Source organism: Protopterus annectens, chromosome 7.part0, assembly GCF_019279795.1.
Source record: "Protopterus annectens isolate FY-2018-M chromosome 7.part0, PAN1.0, whole genome shotgun sequence".
Lineage (NCBI taxonomy): Eukaryota > Metazoa > Chordata > Ceratodontiformes > Protopteridae > Protopterus > Protopterus annectens.
The window spans coordinates 1,685,301,391-1,685,323,949 of record NC_056739.1 but is presented as its reverse complement, the minus strand read 5'-3'; the positions used below and the strand labels follow the sequence as shown (position 1 = coordinate 1,685,323,949).

The window sequence follows — 22,559 nt, the reverse complement described above, 5'->3', positions numbered from 1 at the left end:
AAAAATGGGACACTTATCTGCAACTGCAAAGAAGTCAGCAAACAGAAGTATGTAGTCACTGGAGAACGAAAATCCGTTCAACTGGCAAAAAATGGAGGCATGTAAAAAGACCAATGGTGAAAAGCTACGTTCGGACCAGGAGCAAAGAAGTTCTGGCTGTGGTAGGCCTAAACGTCACCTATATGCCCTATGCTACGCAAGGAGCGTTTGGGTGACATTTGGCATACCTTTAAAGCAACAGGAGTCTTTGGTAGACTGGCTGGACATGGGGCATCCACGGCAGGAATCCCCCCATATGTTAAGAATACTGCTGCAGTGAATATAAGGATATACTTGTATGTATAACACAAGCAAAAGATTATAATTCAAAGTGGAATAGAATGATGATAAAGGGGAAGAAGGTTCAAGAAATAAGGAGAGAACTGGATTTGGGATACTGATACTTAAAGAGAATAATAGCAACCATACAGAATATTATATCCATAAAGTTGCAGAAAGTATTCCAAGAACTAAGCCAACACAGGAATGAAGGAAGGAGATTTTGCTAATAGAGTTAAATGTACATAAGGTACAGAAAATTGGAAAGATAGGGTTGGAATTTACTGGAAAAGACTGGCAAAGGCACCAAGGTATTGGAAGCAAATAACTAGAGAGGGAGTGTTAATAGAGTGTGATGAGGCCAAGATGATGTTTGGACTGCCAGTTAGAGACCGTCATCCCTACACGAGATTGATGTCAGAGTATAGACAAGAGGAAAAGGATTGCAAAATCTTGTGTAGAAGATCTGCTGTGGTAGAGTTTTTAGTCAAATCTAGAACAGATACTGCTGTTAAAAAAGGGATAATTATTAGAGCATATAAAATATTACATGATAACTGTAATACTCAATCAGAGGAGATTTGAAAATATTGGGAAGAGACTGGAAAAGCAATTTGCAAGGGAACAATAGGAGGGTATATGTATTTCTCCCAGGTATGCAACAAAGTCTAGAAAGTGTAAGGCCTTTGCTTGATAGTGTTTGCATAGATAATTTTATACCCCAAGCAGACTTCAAATAATTTTTCTTCTTTAGGTAGACAGCAAATGTTGCAGGTGTGATGGTGAAGAAAGAGGTAACTGGGAGCATGTTTTCTGAGAGTGTAATGAGCTGACAGATATTAGAAATCCCCTGTCAGAAATATTGCAGGAGCAAATGGCTTTAGCTAAATAAATTATTCTTTTGAGCTGGTTCACATGATCTGAAATGTCTGAACTTCTGTATTTGAAGTGTTGAATTTTGTAAAAGAAAGAAAACAATGAAAGAGAGATATTTAGAAAAGGGAAGGAGTAAATTACATGGAAAAAAATGGAATTTGAGTGAGCAATACATGCAGGATGATGTTCAAAGAGTAGGTGTGACATTTAAGAGATGGCAGGAATTGAACGATTTATGTACTGTTTGACTGAAAGTCATTATGAAGAAAGAAAACACTTGTATATGTGTAAATAGAAATAACATGAATATGGTTTGTTTTCTTTTCTGTTAATGTATGTGTGCCTGTGTCTTAAGTGATAATTTAATAAAGGTGTTTAAACACACACCAAAAAGAGTCTAGTTGGCAGACCTAGAGTGTAACATGGCTGAAGGGATTGAGAGGAAAGTGAATCTCTGTGTAGTTAGCAGGTCAGAACTGCATAAAAAGGGAAGGGGGTGCTCTGCACCACACATGAGTATAAAGATACTCATGGGACAGTCTAAGCCATCACTGCAAGTTCCACGGGTAAATGAGGAAGCCACAAGTTCAGTGGTCTTGGGGCCGTGTGTTTTCAGTGTAGCCAGAGAAAGCGTTTATGATGTCATTGTCCACTGAGATGAGATGGGAAGAAAAAGTCATGAAAGGCAGCAAGCAGGGGTAGCATTATGATAGTGTTGGGTTGCCTGGAGACAACTGCTGTACCAAACTACCACAAGGGTCTACTTTAATCTCATGGAGTGGAAGGACTTTCACTAAGACAGATACAGTATCAAACATATAGCTATTGTTAACCCTGCAATGGTTAAAAGGAATCCATACTTGTCATGGCAGTTCACTACAGTTAGTTCTTTGGGAGGGGGGCACCTTTTCAGGTACTGCTAGCCAGAGTTTGCTTAAATTTGGAAGGGGGTATGGATCAAGCAGATAATAGTGTTTAGTGATATTTCAGTGGATGTTTTAATCGGAAATTATTTGGATAAGTCAGTACCTTGTGTACATGTGGTTCCATGTAGCCAGGCATGTAGGCCAGCACATGGGGGAAGGTAGCTGTGGCAGAGGCTCAGCCAGTGCTCAGACCTCCAGCCAAGGCCAGTCATGTGGCTGTTCAGAGAGCGATCTAGTAATTGCAACAAGCCTGAATCTGAGGCATGGTTTTTGAACAGTATTGGGCTTCCACTGAAAGGGGCTATTTCAAATGGAGAGTTAAGAGGTAGCAGCAAGGTCAAATTTGAGGCACCACTGTCAGAAGAGATCAGACTTCCTTTAGAGGGGGAGCTGGGGAGGATCGTAAAAAAAGAGTCGAGACAGGTTCTGTTATTACACTCTGCAGAATCTGAGGAGTAGCCAAGGAGGCTCTTGATCTACATTCAAAAATAAGGCTTATGCAGCATTTCAGTTGGCCAGGTGCTGCAAAAGGTGTGACTGGGTACTTAAAGACATAGAAGCAATGAAAAAAGAAGGCATAAGATAAATCCAAAGCTGCTTTGATGCCATTGTCTGTTATTGAGAAACTTTTTTCAAAGAGTAACTGTGGACATTGTCGGGGCATCTTAGCATCCTAAGCTCCACAAGTGAGAGGTATTTCCTGGTGGTAGTATTGGTGGTGGTGGACTATTGGTAGATACCTTGAGGCAATGATTCTGTCCTCTGCTGAGGCAGAGAAGGTGGCAAATGCTGTGTTATAAATTTTTGTCAAGGTAAGCTTCCTAAGGGGAAATACTCAGAGATGTACTACTTTTCATGTTAGATTTGCTGACCTGTTTGTGGAAGCAATGTGAGTGAAGCACTTAGACTATCCCCTCCATCCATATACCAGTGGTGTGGTGCAGAGGTTTAACTTTACACAAAAGACCATATTGAGAACATTCACAGATTAGATCATGTAGTGGAACAGGTACCTGCCCCACCCTATCTTTGCATACAGGCAGGTGTCCCAAAAACCCACATGATTTTCAGCCTTTGAATTGCTTTATGATCACAGAGTGAGTAACCTCCTTGATTTCATTTGTGATGAATGGGAGAGTGGCTGCCATTCCCACTTTCCTACAAGGAGTTTTTTGTGGAATGTTTTAAACTTCTGAACAAGGCTTGGGGGCTCATGAGGATGACATAAGATACAGAAATATAACAGTAGCAAAAGGTCTTGTTTGTTAGGCAGAAAGTGATGGTGCTTATTCCTGTTCCATGTAGTAAACTGCATAAAGCATGGGATGGTTCTTTCACTGTTCTGAGAAAAGTAAGTGCTGCTGTCAACATGGTAGAGGTGCTAGGCTGGAGACAAAAGTGCAAACTCTACCATGTTAATATCATGAAGCCCTACCATGACAGAGATACACTGGTACTCAGTATCAGCTGTGGGTTACGGAGAAATTGGAGGGGGAATTATGGTAGACATTTTCAGTAAGGCTTTGTATGTCACCTTAGTGGGCAAGCCTGCCTTTTCACAACAGTTGTCTTCTACCAAGGTCCAGGAGATCCAGACAGTCCTACAGGATTTTAGGGACGTGTTTACTGGTAAGTCTGGCAGTGTCTATCTCGTAAAGCACAATGCGGACACAAGGTCCTAGTGATCCATTAGACAGGCCCCTTTTAGGGTACCTGAGCAAGTTATGCAAACCCTGGGAGAGGAACTGCAGTGTATGCTGGATCTATTGAAATCCAGGAGTCCAATAATCTCTGATCACTTTGTCAGTGGTACTGTTGCCAAAGAAAGATGACAGCACCATTTTCTGTGCAGACTACAGGAAACTGAATAGTCTGACAGTCCGAAGCTTGCTACATGTCCAGGACAGATGAAGCCTTACAGCAGATGGGTGAAGCTAAGGATCTAACTACTACTGACCTGACTAAGGGTTACTGTTAGGTATCTCTTGACATATGCAGCAAACGAAAGGTCAACATTTGTGATCCCTCTCAGATTGTATGAGTTCACCAAGGTGCCTTGTGTTATGAAGGATGAACCAACAGCCTTCCAGAGACTGAGAGGTCACATCCTAATAGGAGATGGGGCTGTTGTTTACTTGGATGATATTGCAGTCTACAGCCAGTCCTGGAAAGAACATATCCAGTGTGTTAGGGAGGTGTTAAGCAGACTAAAAAGGTCATGGTTAATTATTAAAGCCAACAAGTATCAAGTGGGAATGGCAGAATTGTCTTATCTTGGTCATGGAAAGAATGGCGGCAAGATTCTTTTAGAGCCTGCTAGGGTGAAGGCCATTCAGGCTTGGCTTTCTTGTGGGGACTATAGGAAGTTTGTCCTTCACTATAGTATAATAGTCACTGCCCTTACAGACCTTACCAAAAAGAATAGACTGTATAAGGTTGTCTGGACTCCAGTGTATGTTACAGCATTCCAAATGCTTAAATGGGGCTTTCAGTGGGCCCAGTGTGCTAGCTAGTCCTGTTTAAAATCAATAACTTTATTTGCAGGTACAAGCTTCAAAATGGGGTGGAAGCTGTACTTGTCCAGGTTTCAGTAAAGGCAGAAGAGCACCCCTTAGTTTTCCACAGCTCCAGACTTAAGCCCAGAGAGAAATCTTAGGGTAGCTGTGGAAAAGCAATGTGTGAGTAAAGTTTGGTACTGCAAAAGCTTCTACCAGTGTAGCAGAAAGTTCACCATGGACTACAACCTTTTCAAATGGTTACACAGGATGAGAAGGCAGCATTAAAAAAATACTTTTTGAATGGAATTTAGCATTGTAGATATATAATATGACTATTCACAATAAGTGTGGTATGGCTAATGGCAATGCAGATGGTCTTGAACTGGGTGATGTACTAAATGCGTGCACTATCAAGTGTCATTTTCGTGGCTGTCTCAAGAAAACTTGCCTGAGGCCTAGATGTGTGGGAGACTGTGATGTTTGAGAGCAAATCTGCCACTGCTTTCTAAGTCAGACTGTAACAGATCTGTTTGCTGCACTTGAGCCCCATAAAACTTGGTCCATGTAGTCTTAAACAAGTGGCTGAATCTTAGGTGTATTTTCTTCAGTGGCATGAAAAGTTATAAAGACTTGTGATCTTTTTCTATACAATGTACAAAAGAATATATGGCATTTGCAATTGAAATTTGTAACTGCCTTTTGTTTGGAGGTTCAACACTAATGCATAAACAAGCAATACAATAGAAGGAGGAAACTAGTACAGAAAAGAGTAAAATCCCAAGAAGGGAAGACATCCCTGATTAGTATCGGCAAGAAACTACGATCCCTCATAAAAATCCTCCAAGGCGAGTTTCGAAAGAAAAATTGCCAAGGATTCCAAAGATAACCACAAGGCATTCTTTAGCTATGTCAAGAATCTAAGTGGCAATGCTCAGATCTGCTCGGAGTTAGTGCAGAATGGTACAAAATACACTGAACCGACCGATATTGCCAACATCCTGGCAGACCGGTTCAGCTCAAACTTCACCCCCCTCTCACCCCCAAAAGGGCTCATAACCATACCAGAAGAATGTAGAGCCTCTGAAATCACAGACACTCAGGTTAAAACAGCCCTCTCCAAAGCCAAAAACACAGCATCAATGGGACTGGACGGTGTCCCAGGCTGCGTCCTACAAGAGCTCAAAGACAAACTAACCCCTCACCTAAACACACTGTTCAAACTCAGCCTCTCCACAGGTTACGTACCCATAGAGTGGCGCACAGCAATGGCTATTCCGCTCCACAAAGGTGGAGCCACAACAGACCCCGGGAACTATCGCCCTATAAGTCTGACTAGCTTGGTCTGCAAGGCTATGGAGCGCATCATCATGGAACTCATTAACAGAGACATTGGGAACCTCCAAACACTGGACCCTAAGCAGTTCAGCTTTGTTAAGGGCAGATCATGCCTCCTAAACCTGGTGGACTTCTTTGAGACAGTTACCAAGGCTATAGACGAGGGAAAGGTGGTACACACAGCCTACCTAGATCTCGCAAAGGCCTTCAACACCATTCCCCATTCTGGTATTATAGACAAGCTCACCAGCCTGAACATAAACCCCTACGTCACAAGATGGGTTGCCAACTGGCTCATGGACAGAACCCACATGGTAAGAGTTGCGGGAGCTAGGTCTGACTCTAAACCAGTTACAAGTGGCGTTCCCCAGGGCTCAGTCCTAGGACCCCTCCTGTTCGGCATATACTTCTCAGAGGTACAGGCAAGCACAGGAGGACTATGGATGATCAAGTTCGCAGGCGACTGCAAACTAGGGGCTATAATTGACTCTCTGGCTGACACAGACATCCTCCAAAAGGGTCTCACTGAGACGGATACCTGGTGTCAAAATCATGGCCTCAAGCTAAATGCCAGAAAGTGCATAGTCATCCCCTTTGGAAAAAACAAAGTACCCACAAACTACCACATAGGTGGTAGTCCCCTAAATACGGAAGACGTAATAAGGGATCTGGGGAACCAAGTAGATAGTAATCTCTCCTTTTATAATCATATTGCCAAAGTGGTTAGAAAATCATTCTACGTGGCCCACCTTATCACAAAAGGGCTCACATCCAGATCAAAAGAGGTCATTGTGCCCCTCTACTCATCGCTCATCAGACCCATCATGGAGTACAATGCCCCATTTGGGATGTATCTTACAAGACACCTGCAGCAGCTGGAAAGACCACAGACGTACCTCACCAAGAGGATCACTGGTCTCAAACAGATGCCCTATGCAGCTCGACTGAAGAAACTCCAGCTGTACTCGGTTGCATACCGCCTACTCAGAGGTGATCTCTGCCTGACATACAAGGCCATGTCCAACCCAGAACTGATGGACATGCTCCACCTAAAGAAAAGCTTATCCCCTCTAGCCACACACTGTAGGAATCTAAACCTCACCACAACAATAAATAGAACATGCTGGAGGGATAGATTCATGTCCCAGAGACTTCCCATGCTTTGTAAGAAGATTCCAATCTACATTAGGCAGAGCTCCTTGCTAACACTCTTCGAGAAACCTTGACGAGTGGATGGGAAACAGAAAGTTTACCCCAGGGATCACTTCAGTGGCTCTGTTGGACAGAGGCACAGGGAACTAATCTAAGGGGGTGGCGAAAGCCAACACATTCTGGCTAGGCTTATAAATGCCTTCGTGCAGATAGCTTAGTACCTACCTATGATCCTATAGGATGTGAACTGTATTAATAGATGTTAAATGGAAGCTAATTTTTCTGCCCTTTGATTAAAAAATCTGTGACTATTCCTAGCCCAGGAAGATGAAAACTTTAAAAGTGCAATTAAAATGTTGTAAGGAGACAGCTAACAAAGATCAGTAGCTGGTAAATGTGAAATTCATTGAATCACATCCTACTACACAGGGTAGCCAAACTTAGGATAAAAGCCCCCTGCTGCAGCTAGTCCATTCTCAGTGCAACAAACTAAATCTAACTAAAATCAGACACGTTCACTCATGTAGAAAAAAAATTTTGCTGTAACCAGCAGTGTTTATAATATCAAAACCTAAGATGAAAACAACGCAAAGAATTAAGCAATATAGTTTAGAGCTGTTCTTAAGCATGACTTGTAATACCTAAAGCATATTTTCACCAATTACTTTTATGTTGCTATTGGTTTTGACTTTTGGTTAGGAAGTGATATTTCACTCTAAACCGTACAGAAAAGCAGCACATTTATCCCTACATTTAGAGGATGATGACAGGCAGGTGTGAGTTTCAAGTTGCTGTATACAGCTGTCTTCCGATATTTTTTTCCTGGAGGATCAGAGGCATTTTTGGGTGCAGAATAGGCTAAAGCATAATGGTTAAGGACTTTACCTACCATGCACAAGGGAGAAGGTTCACTTCTGACCTCTGGCCACTTATCCTCTGTGGGGTTCCTCTCACCTCCCAAAAACGTGATTGGTGTTTTCACCACAAATTCACCCAAGAATGGAGTTGTGGGCATGGCAGCACACACACTCTAGAAGGTGCCTGTTGGGGAGAGTTGTAAAGGCCAATCATTTTGAGCATCTGCTGTGTTGAATAGTATTCTCTAAATAGGAGAACGTGGATCGCAGAGTGTGTGTTGCATCAGGGCTAGCCACGCAACACTTTTAAAAATTGTCTGTATTTGATTTGATTGCATTGATATAATGGACATGGGTATTTGCTGGTGATAAGTATGTTGAGGACATGTCCTACTCTGGTCTACACCAGGGACCCTTGCTAATGATGAGAGTGAGCTATTTGACCCTGCTTGCCAGTGTGCTGTCATAAAGCCTGGAAGTCTTGTGTCAGTAAGCTATTGGCTGGCTGGTGTCCAGTTACCCATTTAGGGTTGCCTGGGTTAGCTCTGAGTGAAAGCTGGATGTAAAAGCAGTTCGTCTAATCAAAGCTGAGAATTGCTGCCTTCAGTATAGGTTAATTGACAGGACACAGCCCAGAAGTGGATGACATGGTGGTAAGGAGGAAGCTGGACATTCTCTGTATCCAGGAAACAAAATGGAAGGGCAGTGCAGTAAAGCCACTTGGCTTGAGATCCAGAGTCTGATACCTCGGAGAGGACAGATTAGAAATGGTATAGGAACTGTGGTGAGGGAGATGCTTCAGAGGACAATCAGGAATGTCAGTGACAGACTCATGGCAATCAGACTCCAGTAGGCTTGTGATAGTGAGGAATAGAGTGCATTCTGACAATTGTTGCAGGATATACTAGATAAAGCAGGACAACGTAAGTTGAAGTAGATAATGGGGACCTGAATGCACATATCGGGACAACAGAGCAGGATATGAAGACTGTCTGGTTCCATGTGGGTGAGGCAACAGGAATAAATAAGGAGAGTCCATTCTACACTTCTGTCTGGCAAATGGCTTGATGGTGGCCAACACATGGCTCAGCAAGAGAGACAGTCATAAGATCATACAACTCAGGTAGACTTCCTCCTAGTAAGGAAAGGCTATTAGGGTAGAATCAACAGTTGCAAAGTCATCCTTAGTTATAGTCAGCCCACAGCATAAACCACTGGTTGCCACAGTTCGCTGCAAGGAGTAGTCAGAGAAAGCTTAAAAGTCAGGAGAGACTAAGGTGAAGACCTGGAAGTTAACTAGAGAAAACACAGTAGTTAAAGGAAATACGTAAGGCTGTAGAACCTCAGGAAGAAGAAGAAATAGGTAGAGTTGAATCTGTGAGGACTATAGAACAGATATGCATCAGAGCCTCATTGGAAATAAGGTACATAAGGAAAGCTGGTGGTGGAATGCAGAAATCAAGGAAGTCATCAAAAGAAAGGAGGAGTGCAGGAAAAAAAATGAGAGAAAAGTTGGATCAGACTTAAAAGGAATACTGTTTGGTTATCAAAGAGGCTAAGAGAGCAGTTGCAAAAGCAAACAACAAGGCATCAGATGCAGTCTACCAGCTTCTGGAAAGTGACTTAGTGGATGGCACAAAGAAACTATAAGGTTGCAAGGCAAAGACAAATATAAGAATGGTAGTCATCAGACACCCTTCATAAGGGATGCCAGCAACAACCTGCTCACCAGTCCACAGGACATGAAAAGCAGATGGGAGGAATATACGTCCAGCAGATTCTGAATGATGAAAATTCCACAGAAACTGTACTGCCCCAGACATTGACTACAATGAAAGAAGAGGAGGAGCTCGCCACAAAATAAGTAAGAACAACACTAAGGAAAATGAAGTCAGGGAGGGCAGCAGGCTGAGATGAGATCACAGCAGATATGACCAGGGTGTTTGGTGAGGTTAGAGAAGAAATAGCTCCAGAAGGTCCTCAACAGTATGGAGTGAAAATAATATCTCATATGACTGAAGAATAAGCATTCTAATGCCAGTGTACATAAATAAATGGGACATTCAGAACTATGGGCACTATGGAGGTATCAAACTCCTGTCAGACAGCATGAAAGTTCTAAGAGGGTGATTGATTAACAAATATCAAGAGTAGTAGAAAGTAAGATGGGCAGTTTGGATTCAGATCGGGATGCAGCACAACCAACCCAATGTATGCATTGAGACAGTTCAGAAGAAGCTAGAGATGAGGAAACAGCACCACTAGGCATTCCTAGACTTGAAGAAAGCATATGACAAAGTTCCAAGAAAGCTGACTTGAGGAGTCCTGCAATGGTTTGTAGTCCCAGAAACATTGGCAGAGTTAGTGCCGGCTATGTATTTAGGACCCAATGACACAAATACAATTAATGTTCAGACTCATGGGGGCTGTGATCCCAGTGGGCGTGTGTGCATAAGTGTTCAACTCTGAGTCCATTGCTGCTCATACTGGTGATGGATTACATTAGCAAACATGCTAGATGAGACAGATCAACAATGCTGCTATATGCAGATGATGTGGCATTACAGGCCGAATCTGAACAAGAGGTTTAGTAATTGATAGGGGAATGGAATGTAAGGATGAAACAAAGTACAAATACGATAGAAGTAATGGGTGTAAAGGGAGAATCAGAAGAAACTGAAAATTGAGATAGAATGAGAAATAGTGAAACATGTTAACAGCTTCAAGTATCTGGAAGGGGTGGTTGATGATAAGGGAAGTCTGAATGAGAAGGTCAAAACTAGAATCATAGGGGTACAGCCATCTGGTACAGAGTGTCAAGGTAGTGAATAGCAGAAGAATGGCAAAGAAGCTGAAAAGTAAGTGTACAAAAAAGTGGTATGACCAGTATTATTGTATGATACTGAACCCTTGGCAGTGAAGGCAGAGCAGCTGAGGAAGGTAAAGGTGATGGAGATGAAGAGTCCGAGACAGGTAAGATACACTCTGAAACAGATAAAGAAATGAGGTCATCAGCATTGAAGTCTACATAGCTCCAGTTGCAGAGAAATGGTGATCATTGATGTGACAGCCTTACCCCATGTAAAAAATGGGGAAAAATGGGATTGATGATGATTGTGTTGATGAACAAGTTAAATAGGAAACATAGTATGTGCAAGCAAGCAAGCTGAAGAGATCTCTGCTTGTTATTCTTCTGACAATACCAGCATATTGGGAGAAGTTGTCAGCGAAACATTTTCCAGTGTTCAAAAGGAAAGTGTTTGCAAGACAGAGAAAAGCCAAGGAACTGACTTGAAGAATTAGTTGTAACTTGGACTTGAATGAGAGACTAATGGTGGGATGTCAAGATGATGAGAAGCAAGACCAGCACTAATGACAAATTAGTGAATGCATTTGAAAACTGTCAAATATCAGTCCTGTTAGATACAATGTAGACAGGAATACTATGATCCTGCAAGAAGTATCTGAAAAGGACTAGAAGTTTGTTGATTGTATTAAACTGGTGGGAGGGCTGTAAAGCATAATTTCCACTTTTTCATTAATATTTAGAAGGACAATTAAGAGGACTTAACTACAAGTTAAAATGTTCTTGTTTGCATAATATATTTGCTAATATAAATTACATGTTGTGTTGTAAAGCAATTCTGTAAAGTACAGAAAGGTATTTAAATGTGAGGTGGATGAATTTTATCTTTGGCTGCTGTTTATGCTTGTGATAGTAAAATAAAAAAGTACCTTTTCTCAACTGTAGTGTATTCAGGCTTTTCACTGTAATAAGATAAAGTCTGGAAATAAAATAATCCTGTGATCTTGGGCTGCTGGGGGATGTAAACGTGTATTGATAATATTTGTGTATTACGGAAGTCTAGACTAATATTCATAACTTAAGCTACTGGCAAAGAGATTATTTTTTAAGCAAATATGATAGGAAAATTAGATAAATTTGAAAAACATGAAAATTATAATTATGTCTAGCATTTGCAAAGTTATTGACTGTTTATTGTTCCTTATTGACTGTTTATTGTTCCATTAGCATCTGTTTCTTAGCTGAAGACCAAGAAGCAAAATAAATGCAAGCATTTGGTCATGAGAAGACTGTCTTGCTTTTGCAAAGCTACTAGCTTTTTTCTGTTAGGGAAAGAAAACACTGCTATTCCTGGTGGGTCTTGATGCAAAGAAAGCACTTGATAGAGTCAGCTGGGATTTATAAGTGGGGCAGTGGTATCAATTGTGTTCCCTGATAGAATAATAAGGTTACTAAAGGGGGGTGTATGAAGGTTTGGAGCAAGAATTAAGGAAAGTGTGTTTCTCTCTTGCAAACTGAGAATAAATAGAGGAATGTCTTACGTCCCCATTGTTGTTTGTGTTATAGAACCATTACTACTGCTATTATTACTACTAATAATAATAATATAAAATGAGGGAGTTGCAAATTTGTGGATACATTTAGTACTGTATTTAGGAAAAGTTAACTTTATTGGCTGATGATGCTATTTTTTGTATTTGATAAATCTAGATAAGGAGATTTTGGTATTGTGGAACAATTTGAGACCATTGCAGGCATTATGGTAATAATAAAATAAATCAAGTTAAAAAAAACTCTAGAGGTAAACTATGTACCCATGCATGAATTGGTTCAGCAATATACATATTTATGGGGGCATGTTAAGATGAAGTATTTAGGCGTGTGTATTAAAACAGATTATGTTATGGTAGCTGGTGATATGTGGGGAGAGACTAAACAAAAGATAATATAAAATTGAGAAGCTAGAAGCTTTTGATTTTGGATATGGGTAGTAAGTTATTAGCAGTGAAAATGTTCTAGTCCCTTTAGTTTTAATGGCAGAACTAGTAAGGGAGACTGCTAGAAAGGTGCTTGATGTGACATCTGGACAGAGGAAGGAGGACAAGGAGACCTGGTGATGGAATGAGGAAGTACAGGAGAGTATACAGAGGAAGAGGCTGGCGAAGAAGTGGGATTGTCAAAGAGATGAAGAAAGTAGACATGAGTATAAGGAGATGAGGCGCATGGCAAAGAGAGAGGTGGTGAAAGCTAAGGATAAGACGTATGGAGAGTTGTATGAGAGATTGGACACTAGAGAGGGAGAAAAGGACCTGTACCGATTGGCTAGACAGAGGGACAGAGCTGGGAAAGATGTGCAGCAAGTAAGGGTGATAAAGGATAGTGAGGGAAAGGTACTCACAAGAGAGGAGAGTGTGTTGAGTAGATGGAAAGAGTATTTTGAGAGGCTGATGAATGAAGAGAATGAGAGAGAGAGAAGGTTGGATGATGTGAGGATAGTGAATCAGGAAGTGAAACAGATTAGCAAGAAGGAAGTAAGGACAGTTATGAAGAGGATGAAGAATGGAAAGGCTGTTGGCCCAGATGACATACCAATGGAAGCATGGAGGTGCTTAGGAGAAATGGCAGTGGAATTTTTAACTAGATTCTTTAATGAAATTTTGGAAAGTCAGAGGATGCCTGAGGAGTGGAGAAAAAGTGTTTTGGTACCTATCTTTAAGAATAAGGGTGATGTGCAGAGCTGCAGTAACTACAGAGAGATAAAATTGATCAGTCACAGCCTGAAGTTATGGGAAAGAGTAGTAGAAGCTAGGTTAAGAAGGGAGGTGATGATTAGTGATCAGCAGTATGGTTTCATGCCAGGAAAGAGCACTACACATGCAATGTTTGCTCTGAGAGTGTTATTGGAGAAATACAGAGAAGGTCAGAAGGAGTTGCATTGTGTCTTTGTAGACTTGGAGAAAGCATATGACAGGGTGCCTAGAGAAGAGTTGTGGTATTGTATGAGGAAGTTGGGAGTGACAGAGAAGTATGTAAGAGTGGTACAGGATATGTACGAGGGTAGTGTGACAGTGGTGAGGACTGCAGTGGGAGTGACAGATCCGTTTAAGGTGGAGGTGGGATTACATCAAGGATCAGCTCTGAGTCCTTTCTTATTTGCAGTGGTGATGGACAGGTTGACAGATGAGATCAGACAGGAGGCCCCGTGGACTATGATGTTTGCAGATGACATTGTGATCTGTAGTGAGAGTAGGAATCAGGTTGAGGAGACTCTGGAGAGGTGGAGATATGCTCTAGAGAGCAGAGGAATGAAGGTCAGCAGGGCTAAGTGTGTAAATGAGAGGGAGGGTAGAGGAATGGTGAGGATGCAGGGAGTAGAGTTGGTAAAGGTGGATGAGTTTAAGTACTTGGGATCTACAGTTCAGAGTAATGGTGAATGTGGAAGAGAGGTGAAGAAGAGAGTACAGGCAGGGTGGAATGGGTGGAGAAGAGTGTCAGGAGTGATTTGTGACAGACGGGTACCAGTAAGAGTGAAAGGGAAGGTCTACAAGAGGGTAGTGAGACCAGCTATGTTATATGGGTTGGAGACAGTGGCATTGACAAAAAGGCAGGAGTCATAGCTGGATATGGCAGAGTTAAAGATGTTAAGATTTGCACTCGGTGTGACCAGGATGAATAGGATTAGGAATCAGTATATTAGAGGGTCAGCTCATGTTGGACAGTTTGGAGACAAAGCAAGAGAGATGAGATTGTGTTGGTTTGGACATGTGCTGAAGAGGGATGATGGGTATATTGGGAAAAAGATGCTAAGGATGGAGCTGCCAGGTAAGAGGAAAAGAGGAAGGCCTAAGATAAGGTTTATGGACGTGGTGAGAGAGGACATGCAGGCGGTTGGTGTGACAGAGCAAGATGCAGAGGATAGGAAGAAATGGAAAGAGATGATCCGCTGTGGCGACCCCTAACGGGAAAAGCCGAAAGATGATGATGATGAGTTTTATATACAGGTCGGGCATATTTTTATCAACCAGGGTATAAGTTGTGATTGATAATAAAATACTTGAATACATTTATTTGGGAGGAAAAGAGGATAAGAGTTTAGAATGATACGTTTATTCTCCCCATAGAACAAGATTGTTTAGGATCACCTGATTTGCAGGGATGTTTTAGAGCTATGCAGTTAAGGTTCATATATGTAACTCAAGCAGAAAGGTATAAATCACAGAGGAAAGTGATAATGATGATAAGGGGCTGAGTTTGAGCAATAAGGAGTGGGTAGGAGTTTGGATGCAGATCCTTAAAAATAATAACAATTCATTTTATTTTCAAGTCGAAGTTTTATTTGTATTAAAGGACTACATTTTAATTGGAACACTTGTGGATTTTGTTGATTGGCCATCCTTGGGTGGATTTTCTGTCTTTTTTCTGCCAATATTGACTGTTTTTGTGACAGACCACCTTTAGCGTTTGGGAGTTATTTATCTATTTGCAAGGTATTGATAGCAAGTAATTTGGGACATAAAGGTAATAAAGTGAGTTGAGGCTAAGTAGAAGTCTGGACTGCAGGTTAGAGGCAATCTTCCCTAGCAGTAATTGATAACAGAGTATAGACAAAGTGAAAAAGGGTAGGGAAGTGCCAAGTGAAATGCCATCTCTAGTGGAGTTTATAGTTGAGTCTAGAACAGAAGCTGCAGTTAAGAGATAATTCATAGGGCATGTAAAATATTACATGATAATTATAAGAATCAATCAGAGGAGGTTAGAAAAGATTGGTAAAAGAGAATGGAAAGGCAATTAAAAATATAAAGATATATGTATGACTACCATTTATGCAACAAAGTCCAAAAGGTTTAGGATTTTTGTATGGATATGTTTGCATAGGTATTTTTATACCCCAAGCAGACTTAGTAGATTTTCCCTCTGGTAGATAGCAAATGCTGCAGGTTTGATGAGAAAGAGAAATGGGGATGTAACAAACTTTCAAATTTAAAAAATTCCATATGTAGCACGTTGTCAGAAATGTTGGGGTGGGCAAATGGTTATAACTAAGGAAGTAATTCTGTTGAGCTGGGATACACAGTCTGAATTACTTATAGTAAGGCCTTATTAAGTTTAATGCAATTGGCTGCCAAAATGCAATTACTATACAATGGAAATTAACATCTGTACCAACTGTAGTTGAAGTACTGACTATTTTAAGATAGAGAAAAGAACTGGAGGTGGGATGATCCTTACAAAAGGGATAGAGTAATTTACATAGAAACAAATGGAATTTGAGGGAAGAATTCATTCAGAATAATGTTCAGGAGAAACAGTAAAGTTTCAGGGAAGGCAGAAATTGAGGAATTTGTTGTAATGTTGGAGTGAATGAAAACTGTAAAAAAAACATTTATGTATACTGCATGAACGTGACAATGGAAAATTTTACTATGGTTTGCTTTCTTTTCTATTAGTGTATGTATACTTCAGATACTTCCAGAATGCTCGTAAGTGCTGCAAGAGCTGTCTTTGATACAAAGTAGTTTGTTTGTTTGTGTCTTTCGTTTTTTTCTGGCTAGGGGTCGCCACAGCGGAACTCCGGTCCGCTAATGATTGGTAGTTGATTTTTACGTGCCGAGTTACCAGCCCTGATGCACAATCTTCAACGAAGGCACGCCCATTCAAGCATTTCTCCACGCTGAAGACGCTCTAGCTGAGAATCAAACCGGACAGCGTCTTACTGTGAGGCGACAACGCTACCGCAGCACCACCACCGCGGGTTTTGATACAAAGTAGTAGTTTTGCGAAAATAATGAAAGTCTTTGAAGTATCTTGAAATAATTTGTGTTGCTTCTCCTCCCCTATCCTTTAAACAAGAAAAATGGGATTCCTTACTCCTGTATAGAATTTTTTTTCCAGATAAATTTATTGCTCGGTTCTATGTAATATTTGCAGTGTAGATATTGTGTTTTAGATCTTAACAGAAAATAACTAAAGTGGCTGTGGGGCTTGTTTTTGTGTGTCAGAAGCCGTGTGTGACAGTAGATGGCTTTGTGTACATATTGTGAAAAAGATTTAGATCCAAGCCTATAGACTGAATATTTTCTCTGCTCTTCATAATTTGCTCCACAGTATCTTAGTTAAGGTTTACTTTTACTGTAAGGTAATGCTGCAGTTGTATTTAGTCCCAGTGAGCTTACAAATGAGCGTTTCATGTAGGCAGGTCCAGGGCATTGATAAATATCAATACTTTTGAACCAAGCTAGCGTCTGTCATGTAGCAGGAATAAGTTTCAGTTCAGAAAGTTATGAACAGTGCATCACTTACATTTTTTGCTTCTTTGTGTATTCATTTGTTTCTTCATTAACAGAATAGGTGGACTAGTCTATGAACCTTTTCCAGCTATGAACTGAACAGAATTGCACATTGAACAAATACAGACAAGGTTACATGACATTTATGCATTATACCATCTCAAAATAATTCCTATCAGTTTAGAACTGAAATAGACAACTGCATAAACAATAGCAGAGAGCAGTGTATATATAGAACAGTGAACAACCTGAAACTTTCTGTCATGGTACTTTATCGTCAATAATTTCTACAGAACTGTAACAAGTAATCAGTTTCTACTAATGGTCGAAAAGCAGTCGGCAAGAGCTGTTACTAATAAATATTCATACTTTATAAGAAAAGGCAATTTGCACATTTGACAGTTGTCATCCAGTTTCTTTGCAGCTTTTACATTTATATAATGTAGTACAAGTAAATAATTTTGAAGTGCTTTGTAATATTTATGCATCCATATATACAATTAAACCTAAACATTTATCTATGTTTTTCTTTCAGTGGGGCCAAACAGAAACTCTTCACACTGCTCAGCTGCAAGGTTACAGGTCAATGAATCCATGTCCTGTGTTCGATGAAGAGACAAAGACCCTTTTCCTTTTCTTTATAGCTGTTGAAGGACACATCTCAGAAATGTATCAAATCAAAAATAAGAAGAATCTTGTGCACCTCTGTTATATCACAAGTAAAGATGAAGGGAGGACCTGGGGTGGTGTCATTGACCTGACAGAGACTGTTATTGGAAAGACTCACAAAGAGTGGGCAACATTTGCAGTTGGGCCAGGTCATGGACTTCAGCTTCAAGATGAATTTCAGACCCTCATTATTCCTGCTTATGCTTATATTATCAGAGGTGCAAATGAGTGTCCCAAACCACAGGCCTTCTGCTTCATAAGTCAGGATCATGGTCACAGCTGGAGTATAGGGGGGTATATTCAGGAGGAAAATGTTGTAGAATGTCAGATGGAATGCATTGAGAGTAGAGGAAAGAGCTTCTTATACTGTAATGCAAGGACAAATCAGGGTATGCGTGTCCAGGCTGTCAGTCATAACTGTGGGCAAGATTTTAGAGAAGGGAAAAGGGTAGAAAAGCTCACTGAACCTCCCTTTGGATGCCAAGGAAGCATTATTGGTTTCCCCAGCCCTACTGCATCAAGCCACCCTGAGACATGGTTGCTCTTTAGCCACCCTCATAATGCAGGACATCGTAAAGATTTGGGTATCTATCTTAATACTAGTCCAGCAAACTCTGACATGTGGGCAGAACCTGTTATAATATATAAGGGCCCAGCTGCATATTCTGACCTCCAGTTTATGGGACTTGGTCCAGACAACTCCCCTGAATTTGCTTGCCTTTTTGAGTGTGGGACTGACTCTCCATATAATGAAATAGCATTTACTACATTTACACTCCGACACCTGTACCCTGACATTAAGTGATATGGTCACAACAATTAAAGTAGTGAGTTTTAATTGAAGATAATGAAACCTGTTAAGAAGAATGAATTTCTTAAAAGAGTAGCTCACACTTGCGGAAAACCTTTAAAAATATGTTACTGCAATTAAGAGTTTCATTAATTTCAAGCTATGTTATTTCTTATTTCACTTTTTCACCATAACGCCTTCTATTCCTTCTGTGATTAGTTGCCTCTAGTTTACATACACTAGCCAAAAAAGTAAAGTACAGATCATGGTAAAGAAATCAAATTGACAGCAATAACAAATGCAAGAGTAAAATAAAGAGAAGCAACATTTATGCCACAGTTCATATCAAGTCATTGATTTATGACAGTAATATGATAAGAAATGTCCCTTGTTATAAGTGTGTGTATTGTAGACATCTGGACAACTACTACTACTTTAATTTTATCCTACCACTGGTTGAATTTTAAATTTTCATTTTAGGTACAATGTGATAATACTGATCTAGTGTATTTAGTTATATGCTTTGTCTGTAACTCCTTTTTTACTGGCAAAATGAAAAGAAATTTGAAAAAAAAATCTGTGATTGTATGCCTAAGATTATGTTTAAGATGGCTAAAATTTATTATTGAAACATATCAATGAAATCAATTCTGATCATACTTTTTTAAATTTAAAATTAGTTAAACCAAATAAATGTGGTGGTATATCAAACATGGAACTATGTGAATATTGAACTATATGCCTACAATCCGATAAGTCTGAATGGTCATGTGCATCAAAGCTGTTGCGTATGCAGTGCCGGAGTTGATGCTTATCTTTTACTGTACATATTTGTTTACACAGTCTTGCATGTTATTGTGTCTATGTCAAGTCTTTCTATATCACAGTTTTTATGCTGTGTTTTATGCTGGTTTCATTTTAAGAATCATTTTTCACGATTATATAAATCTTTGCAAATGACCCTATTTTTTCACGATTTAAACATTTTTATACCTGTATTAAAGTGCACACTTTCTGTAGTATTGTTTAGGACTTTTTTATTGTTGCATGAAAAACTATTCCCTTATTTATAGAATGCTTTGCTTTATCTTATAATACTATGTTAAAACAGTAATATCCTGCCAACGGACTTGATCCGTTTTATACCTTTTTTCTGTTTTTATTCCACAGCAGATCTGTTGAAATTAATTTAGATTGTATTTCATCAATTTGAGGAATTAAGAAGAAAGAAAACAATGTGTGAAAAATGCATTGTAATGTTTTAGAAAAATAAAAAGTTACTATTATTTAAATGCAAACCCAAACTACAGAAAGTAGATACGTTTTGGTTGAGTTGTATGATTGGTGAATGTGTTTCTCAGCATGATGACATGCTAAAGTATCTTTTTGTAGATATCAGAATGTGCTAGCTTAAGGAACAGTGCAGAACATAGTGCTTTACCTCCTCCATGTACATTAAATTAAAGAGAGGAAAAAAGTGTAGGAGCACTAACTGATTTAGAGCTTTGAAAGTTGAAAACCCATTAACACTTTTAGAAGTTGTATTATATTTCATGCTTACACACACACACACACACACACACACACACACACACACACACCACAGCGCAGTGCACACTTACACAAAAGTGCGGCAGCTTGAACTGTATGCCAGCTTTTAAAGCTGTTATAGCTTCTTGACACTGTGCTGTGGTGATTATTTTAAATTTTGTAGAATGCAGCTAGAGCATAGCAGTGCTGAATGGTGCTTAACAAACTTTGTTAAATGCCTTTTGTATGTCAGAATGGTGTTCTACAAGGTTGTCTTCTGTCTTATTTTGGAGCACGGTAATGGAGCTCTCAGTACTAAATAACTGGTTTGCAATATTATAACAGAGGTTGAAACAAAAAGCGCAAGGCATTTTCTCCTGCGGCTAAAATAAAGATGAGAATTACAGTATAAAAATATGACTCATATTTTTCTAACTTGGTTGACACATAAAGAGATAATTAATTGCTTGTAACTTGTCCGTTTTTAATTTTGAGCAATGACATCCATGATTTTGTGTGTGTGTGTGGTTTTGCACTGACTTTTCAGAGCTTCAGGTTATCATGTAAAGTTATGACATTTTGTTGCTTTGTCACCATTTCTTGCCTGCCATTCTGTATATTTATTGTCTGTTCCTACTCATCACTGTGTTGTTTCTTATTTATTTTTAAGCACACCGATCTTCATGCTGTAGCCCCATTTGTTTTTCTTTCATTATTGGCTTTACACTAACTGATCAGTCTTTGCTTCCTCTGGCAACTGTGTACACTGTATCCTTTCCTTAAAAAGGGTAAAGCAGCTTCCGAATTTTGCATAGTCAATACTGTGCTTGTCCAGTCTAAGTTTTAAACTACTGCATACTGATTGCTACCTCCTGTTTAGCCAACCAGTTATCAGAAGTTGCAGCTGCCACCTTAAAACATCTTGCAACATAACTGTTAAATTTTATTAAAGCCAAACTTTATATTTATCCTTGAATGAAAAGAACTTTCATAAATATGTCTTTACCAGTTGGAATCCATTATCTACAAACATCAGGAAAGAGAATAGCTGCTCTATATTTAGAATCAGTTAACTTACCTGACCAGCACCTTTGATTGCCATTGTTTCAGAGATGTTGTTTAAAACATTCCCTTGGATCATACGTGGTTACTTGGCTATTGGCCCTGAGGCCTTTATAAGCTTAGCAAAGAGTTTAGCCCATGTTTAGACAAGTCAGCATCCAGAGGCCCTGTATAGCAGGAACACAGGTGGAATCCGTGGAGTGCATTTTCTGTTTCCCATCCAGTTATCCAGGTTGCACTAAAAAGGGATAATGAGGTACTTTGCTTGACATGGAGAGGGAGCCTGCCCCACAAATGGGGGAGTCTCTGGGACACACATCTGTCCTGCCAACAAGTCCTATTGATATCACAAACCTGGTTGAGGTCGCACATACGGGTTGCTCGAGTGGAGCTTGACTTGCGGATATGTAGCAGCCCCATCAAGGCGGGGTCTGAGATTACTTTGTATGCCAGACAGAGGTCACCTCTGAGGAGTATGTATGAAACTAACTAGAGGGACAGGGCTTTTAGCCTATCTGTGTAGGGTAGGTGTTTGAGGCCCTGGATTCCCCTGGTGAGGAACCTCTGTGGTCTCTCCAGCTGCTGCATGTGCTTTGTGAGGTACATGCCGAAGGGGGAGTTGTACTCAGTAATTGGCCTTATAAGGGAAGAATACAGGGATCTTATGACCTCCTTGTCCGTGGATGAGATACCCTTACTTATGAGGTGAGCCACGTAGAAAGCTTTCCATGCAATGGAAGCAACATGGTTGTCAAAAGTCAGGTTGCTATCAACCTGGGTGCCCAAATCCCTTACTACTGATTGTGTACTTTGGACATGTTAGTTTGATAATATGTGGGATGTCACCTCCCCAAAGTGGATGATGATGCATATTTTGGCATTCTGCTTGAGACCATGTTTCTGGCACCAGTGATTTGTTTGGGTGAGACCCTCTTGGAGGATGTCCACATCACTTGGGGAATTGATGACTGTGCCCAGCTTGCAGTCATCTGCAAACTTAGTCAGACTTAGCCCACTGGTTTTGGCCTGCACCTCAGAGAAGTATATCCCGAATAACAGAGTACCCAAGACCGATCCCTGGGGTATGCCGCTCGTTGTGGGTCTACTGCTTGAGGTGGCTTCCCCTATTTTGATTAGGTGGAGTCTATCAGTGAGCCAGTTTGCTACCCATCTGGTAACATATGAATTGATGCCTAGTTGAGAGAGTTTATCTACTATGCCTGAGTGGGGAATAGTGTTGAAGGCTTTGGCTAGGTCAAGGTAGGCGGTGTGCACTGTCTTCCCCTTGTCCATGGCTTTGGTGGCTGTCTCAAAGAAGTCAACCAGATTTAACAAACATGACCTCCCCTTGACAAAGCCATACTGTGTGGGGTTGAGTGTTTGGAGGTTGCCACTGTCTGTGTTTACTGGAAAGGCTCACCCAAACTCTGATACAGTTTGCTGTAAGGAAAAG

The 22,559-nt window shown here is 40.4% G+C and overlaps 1 protein-coding gene across 5 annotated transcripts in view; it reads left to right on the top strand.

Moving 5' to 3' along the window:
* LOC122807168 (sialidase-2-like) overlaps positions 1 to 19,812 on the top strand; it is a 307,506-nt gene extending 287,694 nt beyond the window's left edge. For all 5 annotated transcript variants that reach the window (XM_044078203.1, XM_044078201.1, XM_044078202.1 and 2 more), the window contains one exon: positions 17,591 to 19,812. In XM_044078203.1, coding sequence (XP_043934138.1) covers positions 17,591 to 18,529 — 939 coding nt within the window. In that variant the 3' untranslated portion in view covers positions 18,530 to 19,812. The remainder of the gene's footprint in view (positions 1 to 17,590) is intronic.
* The last annotated feature ends 2,747 nt before the right edge of the window (positions 19,813 to 22,559 follow it).